Consider the following 17594-nt stretch of genomic DNA (forward strand, 5'->3'; position numbering starts at 1 on the left):
ATTAGCAAAAGTGGGGTCCAGTATTTGAACGCCTTGACAGTCGCCCGACGCCCATGATGTTCAGTACGGTTCAGTAGTAGTAAACTGGCGGAAGAAAAAAAAAAACATCAAAGCCTATAGCAGGCGAAACACATCGGTAGATTCGTCACTATCAGGGAAACAACAGACCGTTTTCATTATAAAACAAATGCAGAGTAAAATGTCTACTGAACCTTATCGCATATTTGATTTAACTAAAAACATACAAAAACTTCCACATGTGGACATTTTTGAATCTGGACGGAAAGAAGTAGATCCTGCTTCGCCTGACGAATGTGTATACACGCGCCAATGGCGTTCAGCAATGGTGGCCCCTTTTGTTCGGTCGAGTTCCTGAATTATTCCTATCACAATGAACTCAATGCAATACTGTTTTTTATCGTAAACATTTCCAATGCGTGTGCGCTTGGTGTAAATCTACCTGGGACCATTTGATCGATACACATCGGTCTGCAAACCTTCCGATCTGGTGTGAGATTTCGCCGCACGCAGTCTCGAGGAACGCGGAGTAGTAAGTGTTTATAATATAGATCGCTACATGGTTTGAGGACCATGAAGCTGGATGGGGCGTTGAGTATTAATTAATATTAGCTTATATTCCAACAATTCATGTGTAGTAGCTAAATATGAATATAGAAGTCAAGACTACCCTGATCGGCAACACTCAAAATAACTCTGTATAGTGTGTACCACCAAGCATCGCTTGTGTGTGTGTGTGTGTGTCTTGCCAGCTTCAAGACTATTAATTGGTGGATTATTAAATCAACACATTGCCTAGTCAAGCAAGGTATCCCTACCTTTTTTCCCACCGTAGTCTTATTAACTAAACATTCTTCTGTCATTCTGCTGCTGGTGTCTAGCATTCTCAGGGTGAGGTCATTGTGGAGGGAAACATTGTAGCAGCCAGAATGATGAGCGACAGTAAGACTACTATATGTCAATCTGCGAACTTTAAATGTGTCCCCTGCTTGTGTTGTGAAGTCCCGAAGCGTCCTCTCCTCTACGGAAAAATTAATAGCTTTAACGGGCTAACGTTTAGCACGTGAATACAAGCACTGGTGTAAACGGCATGGGGTGTATTATGCCACATTGAGCGGAACAAAACAAAAAATCCGCCAAAATTAACAAACGACAGCTAGAGCTAACGTTGGCTCTGTCCTCTCTGCTGTGTGGCTGATGTTGTGGTTGGAAATGCGGTTGGTGCTTTTGTTTACTATCGTTAGCCTGGTAGCTCATAAGTAGCAGGCTGGGGTGCTTCGTTCAGTGTACTACATGGAGGACGCACTATATGCTAAAGCTAACATTAGAGCGGGTTAATTTATTCCGTTGTGCTTGTTTCTTTTCAAAATCCTTGTTACTTGCTACCAGACAGGTTGGTCCAGGTTTGTAGTCCAGGATACAGTGATTCGTTTGATGGGTTGTTGTTGACCCGCCCACGACAACATGTTTAAAGTAGATGTAGTGTAGCTAGACTAGAACAGGTGGCTGTTTAAATGTTTAAACTGAGGCTGAGGATATCTATCAGTCAGTCTGTTGCCATGGTGCAGAAAGACGTTTGTCACGTGATGATAACAAAACCAGTGAACAGCCTGAGCTGAGTTAGTTGGTGTCACATTTACCTTTAAACTGTCTTTAAAACTTCTATTTATATATATATGCTAAGTTGCGTCTCATCTGCTGCCTTTTGCCCATGCTTCAGATGTAAAACTGTGTTGGAGCCGTCCCAGCAGTGGCCCTTGGCACAATGGGGCTAGACTTTGACGTGAAGACATTCTGTCACAACCTCCGGGCCACCAAGCCTCCATACGAGTGTCCTGTGGAGACCTGCCGCAAAGTTTACAAAAGCTACAGCGGGATAGAGTATCACCTCTACCACTATGACCACGACAACCCCACGCCTGCACCTAACATGCCCCAGAAAAAGAGGAAAGGCAGGCCCCCGCGGGTGTCACTCGCGGGCTCCATGGACGGCGACGGAGGGGGCGGCAAGGGCGGCGGACAAGGCCAGGGGGGGAATACGCCCGGCAGCCCGTGCCGGTCGGACCGCTCCCACTCACCGGGCCGGGATACGATGACGTATGCCCAAGCCCAGCGCATGGTGGAGCTGGAGATCCAGGGGCGCATCCACCGCATCAACATCTTTGAGAACATTGACGTGGTGTCCGAGGAGGACAGCGAGACGGAGGACCCCCCGTCGTCCGGCACGGGGGGCAGCGGAGGTGCGGCGTGCAACGGCGCGGACAGTGGCGCGGGGGGAAGCGATGCCGGGGGGAACGGCAAGGACAGGGGGCCAGACACGCCGGCTGCCAACGGTGGCAAAGCCACCCCCAAGTCCGGGAAGCACAAGAGCAAAGAGAAGAAGAAGGAGGGCTCGTCGCATCACCACAGCGCACCGTCAGGCCCCGCAGTCAAGCTGCCCGAGGCGGTGTTCAGAGAGCTGGACCAGGAGAGGCCCGACGCCCCTACTCGCCACTTGTCCTACTACAGGTGAGTTTTGACTGGGATCCTTTTCGGCCACAACATGAAATGGGCCAAGAGGATGTTGTCTGGCCGTCTAGCTCTAAGGGCTCTTAGATTACACGTAATGCAGCCTCAACACCTGACACAGTCACTCAAAATCGTGTAGCTCCCCTGTGCATCCGGTTAACTGTAGTCAATATGCTGTAACCAATCTTCAAGGTTCTCACTCTACATACTCCTATTGTATTGTGTCAGATGCATGTTATTACAAACTAAGACTAACTGAATCTAAGTCTATTCAATAGTAATCTCGTATCTGGCAGCCCTTCTATTTTATAGCAGTACTTCTGGGGGGAGATTGTGCCCAGCCTTGGCCGGGAACATAAAAGTGTTTAATCACAGAGATATTCTACCGAAAGAAAACTCATTCACACGAGTGCATGTGACTTTCTGAAGGGGCTTTAATTAAGTGTTGCCAGTCGACAGTGGCCAACTGGCCATTGTACGCAGTCTTGATTTGAAACCTCTACAGACACTTATAACACTGCTGGCCGAGTTTGTGTTTGCCAATTACACCCTTACAGAATCCTCGCCTCCAGTCACTTTGTCCAACATCAGACTTTAGAATTACTCTAAAGTCTGATTTGTCAGACTAATGCAATAACAACATGGGCACAATAAGAAATAACCATGAATCTTGATAACCGTGACTGTGTCCGTTTTTTGTTTTGCCTGGCTGAACAGATGACGTTGTCCCTGGCTTCTCTCTGTGAACTGATCTGTACTACCGTATGCTCCCTGTAAACCCTCTCCACCCACCTCCTCCCGCCCCTGGTGGTTGTTCATCACGGTAGTCACTTCACCACCTCTTCCCAATCCCGCCCCAAAAGGTACATAGACAAGTCGGTGGAGGAGCTGGACGAGGAGGTGGAGTACGACATCGACGAGGAGGACTACATTTGGCTGGACATCATGAACGACAAGCGGCGGTCCGACGGCGTGACGCCCATCCCCCAGGAGGTGTTTGAGTACCTCATGGACCGCCTGGAGAAGGAGTCCTACTTTGAGAGCCACAACAAGGTGCGCACCTGAACTCATAGCCGCTAAGCAGTGGAGACGGCAGGGTGACTCGGATGGATGGATTCAAGGGGGAAGGAGATATGGAGTGGTTTGTTATCAGAGTAAACCCTCACTCTCAGATAATAGAAGTTAAGATAAAACTGTATTAGTCCCCAATGGGTAATTGGATGTTGCAGCAGCAGAACAACATAATGGTAAAAGTATTAAAAAGGGCTACATATGTAAAATAGATCAATTATAATTTACGTTTAGGCAAGCTTAACCTTCTTTTGGATTAAAACAATGCATCTGTTCCTTATTGATGCAATGGCAATGTAAGACAAAGTGCAGGGAGATGATACAAATAACAGATCACTAACGGAAAGAAAACAAATCCCCCCCCCCCTGAAACCACTGCTTCTCTCCCCCCCCCCCCCCCACTCCACTGCACAGGCGGACCCCAGCTCGCTCATCGACGAGGACGCCGTGTGCTGCATCTGCAACGACGGCGAGTGTCAGAACAGCAACGTGATCCTGTTCTGTGACATGTGCAACCTGGCCGTGCACCAGGAGTGCTACGGCGTGCCCTACATCCCCGAGGGCCAGTGGCTGTGTCGCCGCTGCCTGCAGTCCCCCAGCAGGGCGGTGGACTGCGCCCTATGCCCCAACAAGGGCGGTGCCTTCAAGCAGACGGACGACGCCCGCTGGGCGCACGTGGTGTGCGCCCTCTGGATCCCGGAGGTGAGCTGCCTGTGCCCCCTGACACGACTACCTGCTCTTCGGTTGTGTTCAGATATTTCTGAATTGATTGTTTACGAGAACAAATGAGAGGTGTGTGTGTGTGTGTGTACGTGATCGTATCGTATTTGTTTCAACTCTAAACTTAAACACTAAATTATTTTATTTGTTATGATTTTTGCTTTAAGTAGGGGGTGTACAATGATGGGATTAAGTATGATGGTGAAATGTTGAACAGCAATGCCCTTTTCATTTTCCGCATTTGTTTAGATAATGAGCCACAAATGTGGGGTCAGGCTCCTCTCTATGATGGAAGTAAAGTTCTTAACTCCCAAAGTTATCCTTTCTCCCATTTAGCAGTCAGTGATCACATCAGGGTCAGTCAGTGATCACATCAGCAACGCAACGCTCCACGCCCCTCTAACCCAGTGCTGTAGTAGTGAACCGTAGTAGTGAACTGAGACATGCCCCCCCCCCCCCGCCAGGTGTGCTTCGCCAACACAGTGTTCCTGGAGCCCATCGACAGCATCGAGCACATCCCCCCCGCCCGCTGGAAGCTCACCTGCTACATCTGCAAGCAGCGCGGCTCGGGCGCCTGCATCCAGTGCCACAAGGCTAACTGCTACACCGCCTTCCACGTGACCTGCGCGCAGCAGGCCGGCCTCTACATGAAGATGGAGCCCGTGCGCGAGACGGGCGCCAACGGCACGTCGTTCAGCGTGCGCAAGACGGCCTACTGCGACATCCACACTCCGCCCGGCTCGGCCCGCCCCCTGGCCGGGGTGGGCGGGGCCAGCATGGGCTCGTCCAACAGCGAGGGGGAGCTGGAGGACGACGACGAGCCCAGCATTGGCCACGACGACGACTCCAAGGGCTGGAGCTCGGAGCGCGCCAAGCGCGCCAAGGCCAAGTCCCGCATCAAGATGAAGCGCGCCCGCAAGATTCTGGCGGAGAAGAGGGCGGCCGCGCCGGTTGTGTCGGTGCCCTGCATACCCCCCCACAGGTATGCTGACGACGCGCACGCACGCACACACGCCTCTCTACCTCGGCTCTCCGTTAGTTATCCATCCGTCATCTTTAATTTGGGACATTACAGTGGTTATCTCAAAGATTTATTTTACATTCTCAATCAACATTGTGTTACCTCGATAAGAATTGCCTTAACTGAACTTTATGTACTTGAAAATCTTTGGGATCACCCCCTTTAAGACTATCTACACACCTGCAAACTTGTCGCTTTTCGGCGACAATCGCCGTTTTCTTTCTTTTTTTTTTTCTTTCACGCTAAATCCCGTCCAGGGTAGCTTAGAATTCGAGTAGCCGTATACTTCGAAACACCGATCAGTCCTTGGACCAATGATTTCCCCCCCCCCCCCACCTAAAAAAAGAAAAAAAAAAAAAAAAAAATATTAAGTAAGTCAAATATTTTTTAGGAAATCATGTATAGATAAGTACTTTAATTATCCCCGTGGAGAAATAACTTTCCTGCAGCACAACACGACAATCAATCAACTCCCATCAGACAACAGAAACCCAGTGCACATAGTACATAAACAAATCTCTTTATACCGCTAGAACCTAGAGGTTGTGGTCTGAATAACGGAACCGTGCTGGGGCTCCCCTGTGTCCAGGCTGGGTAAGATCACCAGCAACCTCACGGTGCCTCGAAAGAGCCAGTTCATGCAGAGGCTGCACAGCTACTGGACCCTGAAGCGGCAGAGTCGCAACGGCGTGCCGCTGCTGCGCCGGCTGCAGACGCACCTGCAGTCCCAACGCAATGTGGAGCAGATCCTGCCCACGCCGCCACCCAGCAGTGCCATACTTCCTGTGGTGAGACGCGCACACACATACAAAGACACAGACGTGCTCCCACACTGCACATGTGCAGGGTTTTCTCCAAAGAATGCCGTACTGCTGCTGTACCACCATGTAACATTAAGAATTGGGTCTAGATCTAAAAATCAGACTTTGAGACATTTCTGTTTATTTCTGTATTTTCTTTATTTCTTCGCTGGTTTAATTGTGTAGAACTAATTTGAACAGTGCTTCAAAAAGCTAGGGTACAATATCGCGCAGATTTGGACAACCTAAAATATGTTTAATATAAAAAAAATAATATATAGGCCTAGATATAGAATATTTTTCCCATGGGAAATCTCCACCACAGTTTATCATGAATCACTGTTATATCTGACGTGTGTGTCTGTCTGTCTGTCTGTCTGTCTGTCTGTCTGTCTGTCTGTCTGTCTGTCTGTCTGTCTGTCTGTCTGTCTGTCTGTCTGTCTGTCTGTCTGTCTGTCTGTCTGTCTGTCTGTCTGTCTGTCTGTCTGTCTGTCTGTCTGTCTGTCTTCGTTTCTATGTATGTGCGGTGCCCATGCTCCAGAGAGAGGGCGAGGAGAAGCCGTCTGCGCTGAAGGAGCAGCTGAAGGCCTGGCAGAGGCTGAGGCACGACCTGGAGCGAGCCCGCCTCCTGGTGGAGCTCATACGCAAGAGGGAGAAGCTCAAGAGGGAGACGGTGAGCCCCGCTGTCCTTGTTCATCCCTCCCGCCCTCCATTAATTCACACTCCCGCTCATTCCGTTCACTGGCGGCAGAGGCCAATGTGTAGTTCCAGTAACGTCCTGTAGGGGGTTCAACGCGGATGGATGCAGAAAGCGTGCCCCTTTTTAAAGACGCTAGTTAAAGGCCTACGTGCAGGTTAACCGGAAGTTTTGACTAATGGGTACATAAAGCACTCAAAATATGTGTATAATTTATAAAGTGTCTCCAAAATAGTGTTAAAGTCCAGTTTTTGGCAGTAACGGGTGTTTTCTAACGCCATTCGGCGATGACGTCACGTTGGGGAGACGTGGTGGAAGGTAGCCTCAGCTTAGTACTAGAACTATGGCGTCTAAGAGGTGGCAAGAACCACAAATAACATGTATGACGGCCCACAGCAGTATAATTTCGAACGTGTCAGACGTGAGAGGGCGAATGAGGAATTGCCGAGAACTGATGGCGGTCAAAGCCAATTAAATGCATTGTCAGAGGAGAATGAGTGGAGAGTTGCCATCATTTAGCAACACAGCAACAAGCGCTGGAGTTAGTCAATGAACAGCAGTGCATACAATAACGACCAACCACAAGGCCTTCATAACCATGCAGTATGCCGAAGCCGGAAAGGACACACGCACAGTCGCACTCACTCATCTTATGGAAAATGCTCGGGATATTGCCCAATATGCCGAGATAGCGAACCGATGACATTGCCCCATTTTAGGAGGTTCACGTGTAGCATATACTAACTATAGATAATATCTGTATTTAATCACCTGGACACTCTCTTACTAGTCTCTACTCTCAAGGGTCTCATTGCGGCTTTGGTCCGTGTCTCCCCAACGTGACGTCATGCAATGCATTCTGGGGGAAATGAGAGTCAATAGCAAACCGCTAAAATAGTACCTACTTTTTCGCATTACATTCCGTTTTGTGATACCAAAAAAAAAAAAAATACAATAAATAACAGTTTAAATCTTTATTGCCAACAAGCAAATTGCACAAATTAGTTGGAAAATAAACCCTGCAACACGGCCTTAAAGGCACCCAGTGCAACTTTCGAGGCTTAAAAATAAACATTCAATTTCTAGTCTTTTTTACACGTAGTAAGTTTCAATAACTCCATACCGTTACATACCGACATTTAAGCAGCAAAGATGAGACGTCGTTGTGTGGTGAGAACTGATACAAAATCGATAACAACAACAATGCCGCCATTTTCTTTATTTTTTGTAACCTACAATAAATAAAGCAGGCTTCCAGTCAATGGAAAAATGGCTTCTCCCCACCGGCGATTGTTGTTGTTTACGATTTTCTATCAGTTCTCACCACACCACGACGTCTCATCTTTGCTCCTTGAATGTCGATATGTAATGGTATGGAGTTATTGAAACTTACTACGTGTAAAAAAGACTAGAAATTGAATGTTTATTTTTCATTGAATGTTTACATAAAGTTGCACTGGGTGCCTTTTAAGGTTATTTAATAAGTTAACAAGTAATTTCGGATTGAACATTAATGAGTTAATATTCAATGCAAGCCGGCCAAAGATGTTATTTTTTCCCGGTGTTGTTTGCATGCAAAAACCTCAAGCATTGGTGGTTGATGTCTTAATGTGGAACATACAGTAACAGTCGTGTGTAAACCAAAGGGCAATGTCACGGACGCTACTTCCATAATATTCACACTCTACGGTTACGTCTCACGAGTTGTTAGTCCGTAGTACTCGTGGGAGATACTGTATAGTCTAGTCCACTAATTCAGAGGTCATTCCCTGTGCTTTGTGCAGCTATTTTTGGTTTGCGTCCTCGACCTGCTGCCTCGTTCTGCACTTCTTTCAGTCACGTGCCTGAGGACAAATCTACACATATTTCCATATATTTTTATATTTCTTACATTGTTATATATTTATTTTGATTTGTCCTGAAGTTTAATAATGAAACCATGTGCTTTTTTAATGCATGCATTAGTGTAACTATCATACTACTACCTAATCCACTGGCAGTACTCGCCCCTAGATTTTACATGCAGGATGATGTATTCATTGTATTCTGAATGTGTGTCTGCTGTGGTCTGAACCTGGGTGTTCAGATCAAGGTCCAGCAGATGGCGCTAGAGATGCAGCTGACTCCCTTCCTGGTGCTGCTGAGAAGTACCCTGGAGCAGTTACAGGAAAGAGACACCAGTAACTTTTTCACCGAACCTGTTCCACTGGCAGAGGTAACCTGATGACACGCATGCAGAAATAATGTACATGCATACAGTTTCATCCATTGTAATTTGAGATGGGATTCCTTGCATAAACCCTTGCATAAACTCAAGGGGAAATTTCTTTTGTCTCTCACCCTGGACAGGTTAACACAATATGTATAATATAATAAGGTCAAATTGCTTTTAAACAATAACATTGTTTTATAGATGTTATTAGCGAATGGGCTAGCGCAAGAAAGTTCAAGTCTAGTTAACGATGTCTAGAGCGTTCCCTGGCTGAATCAGTGTGGCCACAGTCTTATCTCGGTCAATGAGCTCCACATCCACGTCGATCAACGTGGAGTGTATCGCTGTATAAATCCACTCTGCAGCACAGCCTCATTATTAAACGTCCATCGAACCCGTCCACAGGTACCCGACTACCTGGACCACATCGACACGCCCATGGACTTCCAGACCATGTGGAACCTGCTGGAGTCTCACCACTACCTCACGTTTGAGGCGTTTGAGTCCGACTTTGGCCTCATCGTCAACAACTGCCTCAAGTACAACGCCAAGGACACGGTGTTCTACCGCGCCGCGCTGCGGCTGCGCGAGATGGGCGCCGCCGTGATCCGCAGCGCACGGCGGCAGGCGGAGCGCATCGGCTTCGACTACGAGGCGGGCCTGCACCTCCCCCGCGAGCCCAGCCCCGACAGCCCCCACAACGACCGGGACAGGGAGCGGGAGCGCGAGTGGGAGAGGGAACGGGAACGGGAACGGGAGAGGGAACGCGAGAGAGACAGAGACAGAGACCGGGAGAGGGACCGAGAGAGGGAGCGGGAAAGAGACAGGGAGCGAGACAGAGACCTGCCGCTGTCTTCCAATGAGGAGGGTAAGGGAACACTCCCCCCCCCCCCCCCCCCCCCCCCCCTGACACACTCCTGACCTTTCTTAGTTCCAGGGCAGATGTATGACCTCTGGCCCCTGTGCACTCGTGTTGTAGATCTGCTGCTGCCGGAGAACCGCCGGCGGCTGCCTCTGGAGGACCAGCTGCACTTTCTGCAGGCGCGCTTCGACGAGACCAATGCGGGGAAGCACAGCATCGGCCAGTCGCGGCGCGCCAAAGCCCTAAGGAAGGAGATGGCGGTCGTCAAGAGGAAGCTGGCCCACCAGCGGGAGCTGGGCGCCGGCCTGGGCCCCGTGTTGGGCGGGGAGCGGCTCGCCTCCCTCCCCCACCACCCCTCCGTCCCGGGGCGCCACGACGAGGGAGGGGAGAGCAGCAGCCAGGAGATCGGCGGCAAGGGTCAGTCCCGACGCATGGCACGGTCATACGATGTATCAGGAAACACCTGAACACATTCAAACACGCATTGACGAGGACACCACATAGTGAATCTATCAGAATGTATCAGTATATTTAACATGTGGTTAAATGGTTATGGCTTTAAATCTTTTGATCTTAACCTTTTTTAAACATGACCTTATTAATCTACTCAACCTTTTCAAGCATAATTAATTGGGCATTTGAGGCTTGTGAAAGGACGCAATTAATTAAAGAGAGGTAAAACATGTATGCCTCCAATTTTGTGTGCCCAAACACATTAATATCATTATACACACGTTACAACTCTGGCACATTGTCGAAAAATAATCAGCAAAATAATCGCAACTATAATTTTTGTCATAACAGTGTTATGACCTAGACTCTATTCCTCTTGCTGAACTCCTGCACATTTATGAATCAATAGTTTAAAATTAATGTGAAGAAGTAACCCTTTCCCTCTCCCCCCCCCCCCCCCCCCCCCCAGATCTGAGCGCCTCCTCCTCGGTGCTGGCCCCGGAGGTGGGCCGCCGCACCTCCGTCCTCTTCTCCAAAAAGAACCCCAAGACGGCGGGACCCCCCAAGAGGCCCGGCCGCCCCCCTAAGAACCGGGACCTGGGCCACGGCGGGACGGGGGTGAGCCCCAGCCCCATCGGACCCCCGCAGCTGCCCCTGCTGTCCCCGTCGCGGCCGAGGAAGAGGCCCCGCAGCCCCCACAGCAGCTCCACCTCGGAGAGCGACAGCGACGCAGAGGAGCTGCTCCTGGGTACGCCATCCGCCTCGTGTTGTTTGATCCGGAAATCAGCCCTTTTACCTCTGATTGTGTTATGGGTTATCACGTGTTTGTTCAGCGCCAGATAGTCTTGCGCCTAGAATCCAATCAATCTCATGAATTACAGTAGATTTGCGTCTAAGCTTTCACTTTGATTCTATTGTTGTGGTCTGGAATCGTAGCCAGGTGGGTTGACAAATGACCCGTACGCTGAAGTGGTCACAGCCATTCACGTTTTGTTACTGGTTCCTGTAGCTTGCGGTTTGGCACTTAATAATTAATTGAGGAAGTAAATATAGCAATTTAGATTCTAGAGTTTATTAGCTGACTGAGCTGTATGTAAATAATACGTTCTGACATTTTCCTGATACGATATTGGTTAGGTGTGTAGTTGATACGTCCCTCTGTGAGATGTTATGGCTATTTTTGTCTTGTTGAGATCAAGATCTCTTTACCAAGAGAGTAAACAAATTAAAATCCAAACAGTAATTTGACAAGTAAAGCACAACAGTGAATCTGCACGTTGAATACAAAGCCAAGCAGTAAGACGGATCAACAGGAACGGTTAAACAAAGCGTACAGAGAAGCCGACCTTAAAGTTTTAAAACGTTCTGAAGAGACGAGAAAGCCTTGTTTTCCGTGTTCTCATGCATTGCTTTATTCAGTGCATTTATTCAATCATGGCACCAAAGTGTATTCATTATTTTAAACAACTTAATATACTCTGCGTTCCAGGGTTACCGAGCAACGGGTTTGACGGCGGGAACCAGCCGGTGACGGAGAGCTTCCGGGTGTACAGGAACGAGAGGAGCCTGCCGCGTTCCAGCTCCGACTCTGAATCCACCAGCAGCAGCAGCAGCAGCGCGGCCTCGGACCGCACCAGGTAGGGGCGCATCAGAGGGCCACTTCCTCTGACTGGGGACACCAGTAGGGGAACGATGTCGGGGGGGGGGGGGGGGTTTCGCCACACAAGTTGATCAATTCAGCCCCTCACCACTCACCTGCTTCTTACCAGCAGTTTATCATGGCAGTATTATTCAGACTAGCAAGAGAATACAAGCAAGTCTTTTGTTTAAAACAATACGAACAGTCATGATCCTTTAAAACAATCTCACTCTAAAGTTAGACAAAATATAAGACATTAGATGACATCAAAACCACCAAGTAATCGATCTTTCTTGTCTAATTATTTATTTATTTGTCAGGGACACTGCACAGAACATTATAACATTAGAAGGGTAAAAAACAATGTCCCATTTCCTTTCTAATCTGTGACACCTGCTTTTGCTCATAGGGCTTAAAGCTATATACTGTAGGCCGCCCAGTCAAAACAATAACAAAATAAGTAGTTAGAAGATGTAAAAAACGTTGGATCATTGTTGAGGGTTGTCTTCACCACCAATAATATATCTGACGAGTTAACATATTCGATTTATTTACGCTAAGTTTAGTGACATCATGTCATGTCATTCGAATGAATTAGATGCTAGTAACATTACTTTAACTTGCTAATTTAACATTAGACGACCCGAACAGCTGGAGGTAATGTTATGTGGGGCAGCCCATCCCTCCTTATCTGTGGTCAAAGCTATCGCACTAACAATAACTGTACGTTAAACTGACTTACGCTAGACCGTATATAATACATTTAATTTACTTTCATGTGTACATCGAAGTAAACAATATTAGAATTCTTAGCACACCAACAAAAAAGTCTACATAATGATAACACGGGTACTCTTTGAGTTTTTGAACGTGTATCAGAGTTAAGATTGGAGTTTAATGGTGCTTGTGACATCCCTAGTACTGGTTTGTGAACTCTCATTGATTATATCATAGATTTAGCAAGCCTCTTCTCTGCAGGGTAAGGTCAATAACAGCCATTCATGATCATTGTGGGAGTGGGTGTGTCTGATGGCTGGTTTAAGCAGCCCGACCTGGCAGACTGACTGGAATCTGGTGCTAGGTGAGGCTGCACACCTTTTACACATTGAATCATCCGTCTGCACAGGTTAAACCAGCCATCCAAACACACTCTTCAATTTTTCGACTCAATGGCAACACAGAACACCAGACCATGTTATCATTTTCAAATAACCTTGAAAATAAACCGGTCTTTCAACAATCACCACCACCCTGCGTCCAATTGTCTGGTGGAGCCCATAGAAGTCACCTATGTGTAGAGTGACAGCCACCTGTAACTGTGGAACTTGTTACAATCATTTATATGATTCACATTGCATTAAGAGGAGGGGCTATTCCGCCTGTTGTCAGTGTGTTGGTGAGAGGCCATGTACAATGATCGCGGATGGCATTGGTATAATGGTATAATGCAAGAACACAGCCCAGCAAAAGATATGACACCTTATAAAGAACTATCGTCTTATCTTCTTCGTATTGAGGAAGTTATAATCAAACCAGTAATCAAACAGTTAGGTGCTGGAAGAAGCTTAGGCTAACTTTGCTCGTGCCAAGAGTATTTCAATAGCTCCTGTTGGGACCTCCTGACTGACAGTGTGTGTATGGGTGTGTTTCAGCACCACTCCATCCAAGCAGGGCCGCGGAAAGACGTCCTTCTCCCGCTCAGCCTTCCACGAGGACAGCAGCGAGGAAACGTCCGGCACGGAAAACGACTCCTACTCCGTCGGAGGCTCACGCAGTGTTTCGCACCGTAAGCACAAAAACACAGGCATATACACACACAGACATGCACACGCTTGATCACACAAACACAGACATGCATGTTGCGGGGGAGGTTCATCCTTTGGTATCATTGTTTGCCATCTTCTAGTGGTTGAGATGGTACAGGTATGATGCATGAAATGGAAACAATGGTGACTCATCGCACAGTGTGGAAGCCTGAGAGGTAACATGTCCCAGGTAGTACTGGTCATGTGCACCATAATGTTAGGCAATGTCATTACAGGCCATGAAATGCTTGTATTCCAGGCGTGAGACTATGAAATGAAACACTGTGACACACTGGAAAGGCATGATGGAGAGTTATAATGTGATGCAGTACATGAAATAACTATTTTTTTAGATTTATAGTTGCAAAGTATATCTGTGTGGGAAAGGCCACAGTGATCATTGCCACACACAGAGATGGTTGTTTTTTTCCCAGCAAATACCACACACCTGCACAGCAGAAACACACACACATACCTGTTCAGTAGTCGTAGTTTTGCAATTTAGCGAACATTTTCTTTAACCGCTCCCGTCAACAGAAGATTATGTAGAGATAAGCACTACTTGCAACAGTATACAATGGAAAGGAGACACTGTTGCCGCAGTGTTATGCTGACGGAGGCCCAGTTTCCTTATTGTGTGTATGTGTGTGGGAGTGTGTGTGCGTGTGTGGTGGTGTGTCGTCTTTCTGTGACCATGCGGTGGGGGCTTTTTTTTTTTTTTGTCTCAGTGGTGCGTAGTCGCAGCCGCTCTGGGTGCTGGATGACCTCAGACGACTACTCGACCCTGGACGCCCTAGATCTGGTTTGGGCCAAGTGCAGAGGCTACCCCTCGTACCCGGCTCTGGTGAGACTCTGTCTCTGACTCTGTCTGTCTACGTCTTTGACTCTGTCTCTGTCTCTGACTCTCCCCATCTCTTTCAGTCTCTCTCTGTCTCTGACTCTCCCCATCTCTTTCAGTCTCTATCTGTCTCTGACTCTCCCCATCTCTTTCAGTCTCTCTCTGTCTCTGACTCTCCCCATCTCTTTCAGTCTCTATCTGTCTCTGACTCTCCCCATCTCTTTCAGTCTCTCTCTGTCTCTGACTCTCCCCATCTCTTTCAGTCTCTATCTGTCTCTGACTCTCCCCATCTCTTTCAGTCTCTCTCTGTCTCTGACTCTCCCCATCTCTTTCAGTCTCTCTCTCTCTCTGCCCATCTCTTTCAGTCTCTCTCTGTCTCTGACTCTCCCCATCTCTTTCAGTCTCTCTCTCTCTCTGCCCATCTCTTTCAGTCTCTCTCTGTCTCTGACTCTCCCCATCTCTTTCAGTCTCTCTTTGTCGATTTCTGTTTCCATCTCTTTCTCTCACTCTCACTGTTTGTTTGTCTGTGTGTCTCTCTCTGTGGGGTTCTGTCACTTTCTATGGCTGTGTGTGTGTGTGTGTGTGTGTGTGCGCGCGTGCGTGTGTGTCTCTCGCTCTGTCTCTGTCTCAGGGTGTTTAAAATTATACAATCCTTGTATAAGGAGCCGAAAATCTCCTTTTATTCCCTCGGATGTATTGCACTTATATAAGGAGTGTACACTCCATTTGTCAATGATTACAAGAAACTCCATTCTGTCAATACTTTTAGAATGAAAGAAGGTGTGTTTTTGCACACTCCACAGTTTGGAGTGTTTGAACTTGGTGGTAGGGGCGGCAACTAAAAAAACGACTGGTTAAACAATGACTGGTGATGCCATTTACTTTTCAGGTCAGCCCCCTAAAAAAAGATTGTGTGACTGTGGTTTGGAGTGGAAGTTCATGCCTCCAAAGGTCTAATTTAGTCATACTATAGCTACTTTGAAGGCTGTTCACACCACCACGGAAAATTATATACGCAAAGATAATTGTACAATTGAACATCGAAACATGATCGCGCTAGTATGCCGTGTCCCATTGTTACACTGAGCTGATCTAACCCTCTCCCTCCTCCCACCGCTCGCTGCAGATCATTGACCCCAAGATGCCCAGGGAAGGGGTGTTCCACCGGGGCGTGCCCATCCCAGTGCCCCCCCTTGACGTGCTGAAGCTGGGGGAGCAGATGACCCAGGAGGCCAGAGAGCACCTCTTCCTGGTGCTCTTCTTTGACAACAAGCGAACGTGGTACGTGTGCACATGTTTCCCTTCAGTTCCAGAGCATCATGTTCTTCATGTTCCATTCTCGAGTTTCCGCTTGTGCCCTTTATTATCTTGCATTTTCAAATGTGGTTTAGAAAAAAAGTCACAAATCAGATGGTTTCCGATAATTATCTACATACTGTCTCAGGCATCTGACAGTTTTTTTGCTTTGAACAAAGTGCACATACAGAAAACTCAGAACTATAGTTTTGCTTCAGGGAGAAATGGGGCAAATGTGGTCTTAAGGGAGGAGGAGAGGAAGACGACGAGGCGTCTTTTTAGGTCATGGTTTTGCAGCTGAATTATTTGTCTACGTCTTTAACGTCCCACTTGATATTGAGGATGTCCTAAAATGTCACGTTGAACATGAATCACTTACTACACCTGCGTAGCAGGTTTCCTAACTTCCTTCCTAACCATTGATGGAAGCATTTCATTTAAGAAAATGAATACTATAATATATGGATGATTGAGAGGTGTATATGTTAAATTATTAACTATTACCCTTTTTATGAAAATATTTTGGAATATTTTAACGTCGATACATTTGATGAGGGCATAATCAGACTCCAAAAATAAACCTCTATTTAGAAGAAAAGAAGTGCCAAGTTACACTGAGAGATACACTTGGAGTTTCATAGAGAGTAACACTGGGAGTTACATTGAGACTTGCATTGGGGGTGACACTGGGAGTTCAAGTCAGAATGTGTAACTTTTTTACTTTTCAATAATGTTATCATTAAATTCACATCTGTTATCTGATAGCTTCTACGGAAAAGAAAAATGTCTGGCAAGCCCGCACCTTTCTCATAGTTTACAAGAAACGTACTATCGGCACTAACGCTCTTTTGCGTTGCGCAGTTAGAGCGGCCACCTCTGGATTTTTTTGAATGGCGTGTGACCCGTGTCTCGTAGGCAGTGGCTGCCGCGGTCCAAGCTGGTGCAGCTGGGCGTGGACCAGAAGCTGGACAACGAGAAGATGCTGGAGGGCAGGAAGTCCAACATCCGGAAGTCGGTCCAGGTGGCCTACCACCGCGCCATGCAGCACCGCAACAAGGTGCAGGGGGACCCCAGCAGCGACACCAGCGACAGCGACTGAACACGGCGGCGGCAGGCTCGCCCACACTGGTCCCGGACGCCGCGTGTCGTGATGGAGCAGGCGGGTGGGGTTGTGGGGGTGGGTGGGCGGGGGTGAAGAGGTGAAGACCCCCAGCCCACCAAGTCTGGGGTCCTGCTGATGGACACAAGTAGTGGAAGTAGCACCCAGTGAAAAGCACTACATCCTCAACACACACACACACGCACGCACGCATACACAAGTTTGTTATTTAACCTGAAATGTAAGATATTGTATTTAAGATAAAGGAAAAAGGGTATTAATAATGATAATAATAATAATAATGATAATGGTGATGATGATGAAAAAAAAAATAGATGTGTCCAGAATCATAATTCACGCGGATCGATCTAAATGCGGCCTGATAAGATGTTTAAGGAAAACAAACAAAGCGGATATGATATAAATCGTGTGAAATCGAGGCGCTCTCATTTGTCTCCCACACACTTTCTGTTCACATTCAGACAGGAAATTCCAATACTGTACCTCCACAAAACACACACTCTGTGGTGAGGTGACGCTGTGTTGTGCATCAGC

At 47.5% G+C, this 17594-nt stretch overlaps 1 protein-coding gene across 1 annotated transcript; it reads left to right on the top strand.

Annotated features, from left to right (window-relative positions):
* The first annotated feature begins 86 nt into the window (after positions 1–86).
* On the top strand, positions 87–17353 carry brpf1 (bromodomain and PHD finger containing, 1). The gene is made up of 16 exons (XM_060044364.1): positions 87–550; positions 1739–2526; positions 3390–3579; positions 4012–4299; positions 4782–5299; positions 5928–6126; positions 6680–6811; positions 8922–9050; positions 9453–9915; positions 10027–10326; positions 10832–11110; positions 11852–11999; positions 13654–13787; positions 14535–14650; positions 15771–15925; positions 16856–17353. Exons 2-16 carry the CDS (start codon positions 1784–1786, stop codon positions 17037–17039), a joined length of 3978 nt encoding a protein of 1325 aa, XP_059900347.1. The 5' UTR covers positions 87–550; positions 1739–1783; the 3' UTR covers positions 17040–17353.
* The last annotated feature ends 241 nt before the right edge of the window (positions 17354–17594 follow it).

Source organism: Gadus macrocephalus, chromosome 1, assembly GCF_031168955.1.
Source record: "Gadus macrocephalus chromosome 1, ASM3116895v1".
Classification (NCBI taxonomy): Eukaryota; Metazoa; Chordata; class Actinopteri; order Gadiformes; family Gadidae; genus Gadus; species Gadus macrocephalus.